Source organism: Eutrigla gurnardus (assembly GCF_963514095.1).
Source record: "Eutrigla gurnardus genome assembly, chromosome: 9".
Lineage (NCBI taxonomy): Eukaryota > Metazoa > Chordata > Actinopteri > Perciformes > Triglidae > Eutrigla > Eutrigla gurnardus.
The window spans coordinates 6713015-6724004 of NC_139923.1; the positions used below are offsets into that span (position 1 = coordinate 6713015).

Consider the following 10990-nt stretch of genomic DNA (forward strand, 5'->3'; position numbering starts at 1 on the left):
GAACTGGATTGAGTGCTCAAGCTGCCTTCATCCTGCTGCCTTCTGGTTCCCCCCCATCATTCCCCTCCATCACTGCTCACTGGATCTCCAGTCATCATCCCCATCATCTTCAGTCCTCCCCTCTACTCACCTCACAGCCTTCATCGTCTGTAACCAGGATGGATCTTTCTCATAAAGGGTGGTAGGAAACTTGAGTGCACTCAAAATAAACTGAAACATTCACCAACTTGGGTTTAGTAACCAAAGACTGACTCATACTCAACCTGTTGACACAAGAGTACATTTTTTGTTCATTGAGATCTCAAATGTTTTTTGTTTTTTATTTTGGTTGGGTTTCAACGATTTATTTAACAATTAATTTGTACATTGATACAAGGTTGAATGCAAGTTTATCGCTAAATTTCATGGTGATAATTAAGTAAGTCACGATCATGGTACAGTACTAGACCATCTGATTCAGAAAGGTGAGCTCTGGCTGTGTGAAATACACGCAGGGGTGAGAACTCTGCCATTCTCTGTGGCCAGCCTTTCTGATGAAAGAGATCACTTTTTCAAGTTCAGCATCACTCTGTGTGGCTCCCTGGATTTCCTCCAGCTTGGGTGACTTGAATGGCTTGCTAGCCACCATAGTGTTCACATATGCTCTGACCTGACTATCAGTGTCTGACTTGTGGTCTCCATCCAGGGGTTGCCTCGAGAGTGCATCAGCCACTGCCAGCTGTTTACCTGGGACGTGCTCCGCGATCAAACCGCATTAGGCGCATGAGCAGCCTCTGACACCTCAATGGGGTCTTGTCCAGGTCGTATGTGTTAATTAATGGCACCAGAGGCTTATGGTCTGTTTGAAGACGGACCCTGCCCATCCCCTGGATGTAGCGGGTGAAGCGCTCACAGGCCCACACAGATGCCAAGCACTCTTTCTCGATCTGGGAATATCTTTTTTCCGCATCCGTGAGAGTGCGAGAACAGAAGGCGGCGGCTCGTAGCTCTCCCTCGTGGTCCTGTAGCAGGGCGCTTTGTAAAATGCCTGCTCTTGAGGCTCACCCCAGACCCATGCAGTCTCTTTTCTGAGTAGGCTCGTGAGCGGGTGCAGCATGGTTGACAGGCCAGGAAGGAATTTGCCCACATAGTTTATCAGACCTAGCACCTGACGAAGTTGCTCCACATTTGTAGGGCTGGGCAGTTTGGTGATGGCCTCCACTTTGCTGTTATCCGGTTTCACCCCATCAGCGCTGATTATGTGCAAAACCTATGTTTGTAGTCCTGAACCAATCCTTTCCTCACATTGTTCAAGGAGGAGGTGCTTAGGTCACCTCCGTGTCGCTGCAAGGTTAGCGACAGCAGAAGCGGCCTTCTTGGCATCCGAGCAGGATAACTGTAACGCTAAGAGTAAAAGTAACACTCCTAACTTCCAAGACTGACGGAGAGTCGTTCTGTGGTTGATGTGTGTGAACTCTGAGAAGCTGCCAGAGGTAAATACACGTGTTTTAATGTATTTGGTGCTGTTGTTTGATTGGAAGGTGTAAAAGATGTGCTGAATTGCTCATTGCTGCTAGCCTTTAGCTTAGCGTGCTCATAGACTTTCATACTTTTGATTCCACATTGCAGCTAGCAATTGCGCATTTGTTATACTGTGGGCTTTTCGCCGTGAATTAGCCTGTAGCACAATTACTAAGATGGATTATGTGATTCAGGACCAGCAGAGATGGACAGAGTACTCGACACCAGTACTTGAGTAAGAGTACAAATACTACTGGTCAAAATTTACTCCGTTACAAGTAAAAGTAGCTCAGTCGACATTGTACTTGAGTAAGAGTAAAAAAGTATCCAAAAGTACATGCTTTTAAATGTACTTTAAGTAAAAGTAAGAGTAAATTTCAAATAGCCTAAAATGAACGTTTCTAGGTTTAACAAAGTTAATAAATATTTGTGTAAAAAAGTCTTTGGGGGTTCATGTCTTCCTGCACCACCAGTAAATACCAACCACGGCTATGCGCTATACAGTCACACAAGATAAGTAAAATATAATACAATACATATACCTTTAACTAGTATGACTAGATTAACATAATGTATCTTACGGTGTTATATTGCCAAGGAAACTGCATCGAACATAGCCCATCTACAGGCATCACAAACGCATAACTTCTGCTGTTAATCAGGCATGCAGTGTTTCCCCTACCATTGTACAGGCCTGGCGGCACGCCAGGCCAAGGAGACCTGCCGCCAGGCCAAAAAAAAAAATCAATATACCAAAAATAAGCCACCTATCAATTCATTCATAAATCAATAATCATTTACATTAGGAGCGCCTCCGCGCAGCACAGCAGACTTGCTCCGCAAGACGCGCGGCCGCAACAATCCTCGCCGCGCGCTCCCGCTACTTTTTTCTTCGTGTCCTTCGGATTGTTTTTGATAAGATGTGGAACTTTGAGTTAACTGCTGTTGAGTAAACCTATAACGCTTGATGTTGTTCTGATGCCGTTCCGCCTCGTTAAACCACCACGATGTAACTTTCTACTTTGAAAACACGGAACGTTGACACTGTATTTTGATAAGCTGTTGCACTCTTTAGACTCGTGGTGTGAGCGGAACCGGTCCATAGGGTCCATAATATTTATTTTATTACATTACATTATTATTTATTTTTACATAATAAAAATGCCGCTGTGTGTCTCCGTCCAAAACCCGCTGCGCTCGCGCTGTCTGCTCGCACAGATCCGCTCGTGCGCACATGCGCTGATGCAGGTCGAGTGTTGTCGAGAAATATAAGCAGAGACGGCGCTCCTTAAAAACAACATCACGCCATATGTGTGTGTAGTATTAGGACGTGATGACGTATGTACAACCGGCCAAAGCCCGTTTGCCCCCCCTCCCCGGGGGGGAGGATTGTTTTTGATAAGATGTGGAACTTTGAGTTAACTGCTGTTGAGTAAACCTATAACTTATATTTTACTTGATAAAATAAGACAATATATGCACTCATATGTCGTTGTAGTGTTTTACAGTATCTGTAGCTATTAATGTGATGCTCATCATTTTCCAGCCATATTTTTCTGGACCCTGATCATTTCCATCAACCAGCACCTTAATAAGTCACTCTCTCCTTGTGATCTTGAATACACTCTGGTTGAACAAAAATGTTGAATGCAAATATAATAATTGCAGAATTGCAGACTGCTTGCTGTGCCACCTGACTTAATCCAACTGCACCAATACACCATCCCACGCGTCTCGTCTATATAGGGTTTTTTCGGTGGGTACCACCGGGCCTGAAAAAGATTCTAGGGGAAACACTGCGGCATGCAAGGATGTTGTACGACAAAGTATACATCCAGCTTATTCAGCCCAAAAGCAGCGTTCCCCCAGGATTATACTAGAACAGCATTTCTCAGTAATATGGCAAATGGATTAACTAAAGCAAAGCAAGGGGGTCGACAAAAGTTTGGTGAGTGTTAATAACAAATAACACTACGTTATGAGAGCGTTTCATTTGGCCATCGTTTCAAACCACAACACACACACACACAGCGCCACTTCCTACAAAATGTAGTTTTTGTGATCAACACACACTCACATTCTCACAACATGATGACATTGACCGAGACAAATAGAAAAAAAACATGGTGAAAGTCTGGTTAACTTACGTCAACGTGTTTCTTTAAGTTGGACGAGTTGTTGAAAGCAGAGATGTAGTTTTCCTTCGGCAAACACAATACACATTTGAAGATATATGACTGTTTGTCTGTGTCCATGTTTTTTACTCTGTAAAACTCAAACATGGAGTCCAGATAAGGCCAAGGATTTTCTGAAAGTTCCTCCGGATCATTATCACACTCAGTCTGAGACTCAGCCATTGTTGCGGTTTTGTGTTGACAAACACAGTCGAGAGTGTGGCTACTTTGGCGGTATCCTTATGGGGAGGGATTACGTATTTCCGCTTTTACGTCGATCCCAGTGGAGAGCGTGCACTGTGATAGGTTTCCTAGTAGGACTAGTAGAGCCCTGGACCGTTGGAGAGAGACTGTAGCTGCTGTACTTGAACACGGTTCACCGCCGCGTGTGCTGCTGCAACTTGCCATTGCCCTTCCCCCATTCCCCGATCTTCATCTCTGACTGTTGTGGACTTGTGAGTACACTTCTAACTGTGCACGTGCTTTTTGTTTATGCTGGCTAAACCCAGTGAACTGGCCCTTTTGTTTCTGGCCTTAACGCAGTAGTTTCACTTTATTTAGCTTAATTTGACCTTTTAAAATAAACACAACATTCTATCTGTGAATCTGAATTATGCATAATTACAAAGAACTATACAAGGTTCATTTTCTGCCCGATGATCCGAAACAGGACTTTTTTCGTGAGGTTTTCTTCAGCATACAAATAGTTAACAATAGAAAACTCACATTACAATTTACCATGAAAATGGAAAATTATAGGTACTTTGCCATCAAATGTCATACTGCCAAAGTATCCTGTGCCATAAAAAATAATATTAAAAGTTCTACTACAGTATATGGCAAATAATGATTGAATGTCATGTTTAACTAACTGAACAGAATGCTATAAACATGGCAGTGTATAGTAGCCTATGCTATAAATATATCATAGTATGGTATGCTATACACATTTCATAATGTAGGGTGTCATAAAAAAAATCATAGGTAACCCCAATTCATGGTATATTATCTTAGAAAAAGTCAGTAGATGGCCATACAAAATGTAAAAGTATGCTACACCAATGTCACTATTGTCAGGGGGGGGGGAATCACAGTCATAGTATATTTTGTGCTGAAAGTTAATAGCATATAATGTCGTCATAATAATTTATGATAAAAAAAACATCATGGTATGGTATGTCATAACAAGTTACACTTCATGTAACTTGAAATAGTACAAAATGTTTTAAAAATTGTATAAAAAGTAAACGTTACAATAAAAAATGCACAATATTGCATGCTTTCAAATGGCCCACTGTATTGTGTATACCATGTAAGAGTCATAATACAGCATGCCAGGAAAATGGCATATAATAAGTTATTAAAAAGTCACAGTATAGTATGCCATAAATGTCATCAATGGCATAAAATCTCTCCCACTATAGCACGCCAAAGTGTATGAAAAAGAGTCTACCATAAAAATGTAACATTATAGTGTGCCATAAAAAGTATCATGAAAAAGTCAAAGTAAAATATATCATGAAAATGCAAAAGTATAGTATGTCATAAACATGTCATATTAAGAAAAAAAAACATTTCATTATAAAGTCGGAGAATAGTATACCAAAAATAATTACGTAGTAAAGTAAAACATTTTTATAGTTTAGTTTGTCATGGAAAAAGTTTATAAAAAGTCCTAGTTAAGCATGTCATAAAATGTCATTGAATAGTATGCCATGAAATGTCACAGTACAATATGTCATAAAATATAACCAATATCAGGATTTAAAAAAATCACTGCGACAAATTGAGGCAAAACACCCTCCCGATTTTGTAATAAGATTTTAACAAGAATATGATCTTTAAATATCTGTGAAGAGGCAGAAGTGATCAAAGTCTTTTATCTGCAAAAATGGGAGCTCAACAACTCTTCAAATGTACTACTTTATTTCAAAAAGCCACATTTTAAGTGCCTACCATACTAGGTCATTATTGAACTACACCCCTGATATTTCATGTCTGGAGTCTATTAGTAACAGTTATACACTGTAAAAAAATTTGAAGGCCACAGGTGAAATAGTTTTCCAGATATTGCTGTTTAAAAATGGCTTTTCAGAGCATGATGCCAAAAACCGTCTAAACTACCCTTCATTCAATGATGTTTCATGAGAAAACTGTTGACAGTAGAGACCTAATATTTTGGATTTGTCCTATTAACAAGTGTGTCTTTGTACTTGAATTTTTTCAGGACATTCTGAGATGGTCAGGTGGGAAGATTTTCAGAAATTTGATGAAATGACACGGAATGACCCCCATAGCATATTAAATTAATTTAATTTAATTATTAATCATCGAATCATATGCCATTAAAATACCCTAAAATGTTATAGTGGCCACATGTAAATACACTGCTACTCTGGAAATACTATGGAACTACACTTTTTTCATACTGTGTTCTCACATTTTCTAATATTCAACACAAACACTGGTACATTCTTTTTGGGGGTAAACATTAAAAACAGTTCACCCCAACTACATATGAACCAAACATCCTCACAAGGAGATAGAGTTTGTAGGAGGGTTCAGCCCTCTCTTATGGGGTCAGTTCAGTCTCATTATTAATGAATGCACAGAGAAGGATTCACAAATGTTTTTTGTGATTTATATATAAATGACTCTCTTCTCACAAATACATTTCGTTTTAAATAAATGTAATATAAATCCATAAATATATGAATTAAAAAAATATTTGCAATTTTCATCAAAAATGTATTTGTATGTTGTTACATTTATATACAAACTGTTAAACTTGAATTTAAAAGACGCTTTTCATTTGTGAACTTGTTTGGGAACTGGTCTGTATTTATTTGTGGATTTTTGAGACTCTCCTGACATGGCTGGATTCGCAAATGAGTTTTTTTCAACAAGGAACTCTCTGTAGCCAATCAGATGCCTCCCTCGTTTTCAGCCAATCACATGACTGCATTCCCACGAGGGGTACCCAGACCTGCAAACTCCTCAGAGGAAAAAAGGTGACAGTGTCACGGGGGGATTTTTTTTTGATGGTACTATGCAAATGACACTAGTCTGAGCGTGACTTAACAAAACTCAGCATACTTTCTCAAAAAACATTGTCAAAACATCCTTGAGGCTTACAAAAAATATTTTATTTACAACTGCCACAATTTTTTTTTTTTTGTCGCTTAGCCTTGAAGAGTGTTTCGCAAGCTCTCTTGCGTTGTTTGGCCGCATGCCGCCTTCTGGCCAGCGCCTCCTCTTCTGCCTTGGCTCTTCTTGCTGTGGCAGCACTTGAGGATGGCTGGCAGGCAAACTCCGTCCTTCTTTCCATCTCCTTTAGGGTTGCCTGCTTCCTCAGAGCTTTGTCCTTGGTTCCGGCCGACATGATGTTGTGGCACATCCTTTGGTCCACTGGCCCATGCTTAAGGTCTTCTCTTTTAAACATCTCCACTGCCGTCTGCTTCCGGGTCAGCAAGGTGTGTTTGACAGTTTGGATGGCACTCAGAGTGGAAATGTTCATGCTGCCACTTTTCGAGTCTATGATTTCAGACATTAGACTGAATGAAGACTCCACTGTTGGCCCATGGAACACCGACAATGCTGCCTTTACTGCCATGCTGAGCCCTGGGTACCTTCCCGTTTCAAAGACAGCTGCCCACCAGCTGACAGCATCATCTCCTTCTCTGAAGGTTGGCAGGCTCTGGTCTACGCCATACTGGAGAACCTAGGATAAGATAAGAACTATTTAATTATCCCAGGGACATTTAACCTCCACAGCAGCAAAATATACGGTTAAAAAATAAACGGCAACAATAAATATCAAAAGCATCCACACAAGACTCACAAACAAGCATTACATACTAACATTAGGGAAGTGCATTATCCAGCTAACCTCTTGCTGAACATCCACATCAGCAGGGAGGAACTGGGTGAACATCTCCGCAAGTCGTCTAAGCAGACGTCCAGTCTTGGAGTGCCCCCTTGCAATAGGGTCAACAGCAGACAGGCACTGCAGGGTCATGCTCTCCAGTGGCAGCTTGCTCTGCAGGTATACCCCACATGAGATGTATGCCTGGAGTACTTGGTCCAGGAAGGGCTTCAGCAGCTGTATAAATATTAACAATAACACACTGGTATAGTTGTGCTCCTTTATCATTGGCAATAAAATGGCTTTGGTCCAAAAGTCTGGTAACTCATTTTAAACCACTCACATGGTGTTGAGGATGCTCCCGTCTGAATTTATCTGCCACTCGACCCACATACAGGTCTCTTGCAGGCAGCAGTTTGTCTCCCTCGAGTTCGAGACCTGCCAGGGTTCTGGGGATTGGTGGCAGGTGTTCTGGCTTCACAAAGCATGCAAGGAAGTTGGTGAAAACCTGCAGCTGCTTGTCATGCAACTTGTGCACAAGGGTGTCACGACTCTGAGGAAGTAGTAATATTGTGCAAGTGAGAGATGGATATGAATTTCCACCATACAAGTAGAGTAAGACACAGCCAGTTACACTGGTAACATAAAATAAAACTATCCAAGCTTTATGATACAACATAGTTGTGAAACAGTATTTCAATATACCTGGAATGCCATGACGTATTCTTTCAGAACAGCCAGGACACCTGTGTAGACACTGAGATGGAGCTCTGTTTTGGTGTCTTCATGCCACAGTTTCTTGACCAACCGCTGCTTTCGGTCTCTGCCCTGCTGTGTCATTCCTGGAAAAGAATATATCAAAGCTCTTGTTTGTTGATTTACCAAAGCATATGTCAGATAGTGAACATGCAGGCCAATGTTGACACACCATACATATTTCCATTAATTTGTCCACATTATCCAGCCAATCTACAACCGCAATGGATTGATTTACCTTTCCCGCTGAGGTCCTTGTGAAAAGACTGAATGTGTCTCTGGGCCTTTTCACTCACATGGTGAGCAGCATAAAGTTGTTCCCAAGGTTCTTTGTAGAGAGCCTTGTCTTCTTTATCCATGAACCCAAAGTACAGGACCTTGTAAGCAGGAAGCATGGTCTGAGTGCTGAGTCCAACATCATAACATGACAGCCAACGATGCTGGACGAATCTCTTTGGAGTTGATCCAGGAATGCTCATGTATTTACAGATCTCTTGGAGGTAAGCCCGCTGACAAACAGAAAGAACACATGTCTCAAGTTATGATTCAGTCCCATATGATATTCATGAATCAGAGGACAATAATAAGGCCATCTAATGGCCATCAAATTACCAAAGTGTCAGCGGTGAATAAGAGGCCATTGAATGCTGTCAAGGTGGAAAAGAGCTATACAAGTGCTCTACACTCCTGTAAGAATTTACCTGGTCAGAAGCCCACTTGTGATCAACATGAAGGTCACTGAAGAGCTGTTCTAGATGACCGTTGAAAGGACTGGAAAATCTCTTTGACGCATTATGAATGTGATGGCATGAGTCCCCGTCGATGTCTAGAAGCTCTGGGCAGTGGTTGTGTCGCACTCTGGTTTCCAGGCCCGTCTTGCTGCCCCGCATCACTGCACAGGAATCCATCATCATGCTCACCAAGTTGGACCACGGGATATTGTTGTCTTTGAAAAACCTGTCCAGGGCATTCTCCAGGATTTCTGCGGTGACCTTCACTATTTCAAATGACCCAAGGTGCTCCACATCAACAGCCTTCCTCTCTGGGTTATAATAGCTCACCAAAATGGAAAGCACCTGTATAAATGAGAAGACCATTGTTAAAGGAGAACGTCTGCAGTTTTTAAGTCATATCCCTGTTGTTCGAGGTTACAGAGTGCTGCCAGTAGGAAAAATAAAGAGACAACATCCTTAAGTTTCACTTTCGGTTATGTCGGTCCCCATAGGGTTCGCTTTAGCTGCTGTTCTGATACTCAACCCAAATTTTCTTGTTATTTTTCCTAATGACAGCACTCGGTAACCTCGATCATCAGGGATATGGGTTAATAATGGCTGGCATTCTCGTTTAATTGCTTTAGGGGTAAAGCACTGTATACATACTAGAAATTACTCTTATTACCTTTTTGTCACTCCTTGAGGTGGCCTCATCAAGATTGACAGAGAATGGTAACTTCCCAGTGTTGCTGAGGATGCGGTCGGAGAATGTCTTCCCCAGGCCGTGAACCATTTTATATTGTGCTGATGTTCGCGACAGCTTCATGCGACTTAGAGCCACTTTGTCCTCGGCCAGCATCCGAGCAAGGTTGACGATGACAGGGGCCATTATGAATGGCAGTGAGTGCTCCGCCAAAGTGCCCAGAACCATTGCCTGAAAGCAAAGCAAATTAAAATCATTAAAATGTAACCTTGCAAACTATCCTACATAGGTCTACTATGATGAAACGGTGCGTCTTCATATTGTATGGCTGATATGCAATGAATATCAAAATATGAAAATACATTTCAGTTCAATAATTATAATAATAATAATGCATTTTATTTGTAGTGCTCTTTACGTTGAATAAACATTCTCAAAGTGCCAGTGTTCATAATGTAACTTCAACCAACAATTCATTACATTTTCTGTATAAATAGTAATAGGGGTGGGTAAAAATATCGATTCAGCAATGCATTGCGATTCTTTTCCCCGCAATTCAATATCGATTCAGCAATCTTCTGAATCGATTCAAGCCCCTGGCCAGTGGGGGCGCTGTGACCGACACCCTCGTGTGATTCGCGCTGTATGGACGGGGGCCGCACTAGACCAAACCATTACAATATGGCGACCGGAGTGAGTACACACCGGCCGTGGAAGCGCCGCGAATAGGCGCGTAGCGGAGCCCGCTTCCTTTCGGCGCCCCTGTTAAGCTATGGTGTCGTTCACACCAGACACGGAGCGCCGCGAATAGGCGCGGCCGTCCCGCGCCGTGAAGCGATCGTTCCGGCGTCTGCTCTATTTTTTGCGCGTCCCGCGAGCGAACGCGTCAGTTCTGGCAGTAAATCACACAGTAGCTGTGTCCCAATTCAGGGTCTGCAGCCACAGCTAAAGAAACACGAGACAATCTGGCCAATTTTCAAAATAAAAGCAATTTTCAAAATAAAATACCGCGATTGACAAATGCGATCATAGTTGTGTATCTCAACTCGCACTGGGAAACAGGAAGAGAAAATACATTTAATAAATGAGTGAAGAGTAGATAAACAAATATGTGCATTTCAACGGTATATCTGCACTACTACTGTCTACTACCATAGCTTCCGCGGCGGTTACATGCACTGTAGTTCAGTGTTTAAGTAGTGTCCTGTTTTATCATGCTATGAGTTATACCACGGCTGTTCATAAGGCATGAAACTAAATAAATTATTTGAAAAAATGA

General features: G+C 41.7%; 1 protein-coding gene across 1 annotated transcript; it reads right to left on the reverse strand.

The window, feature by feature from the left end:
• Positions 1-456: 456 nt before the first annotated feature.
• On the reverse strand, positions 457-10047 carry LOC311018811 (uncharacterized protein; the record flags this gene model as incomplete). Its single annotated transcript, XM_084017881.1, has 8 exons — positions 9694-10047; positions 8997-9287; positions 8534-8804; positions 8245-8381; positions 7883-8092; positions 7564-7776; positions 6891-7395; positions 457-530 (listed from the first exon to the last, which is right to left on the reverse strand). The coding sequence occupies exons 1-8, from the start codon at positions 9937-9939 to the stop codon at positions 457-459; spliced, it is 1947 nt and encodes a 648-aa protein (XP_083874007.1). The 5' UTR covers positions 9940-10047.
• Between the last annotated feature and the right edge of the window lie 943 nt (positions 10048-10990).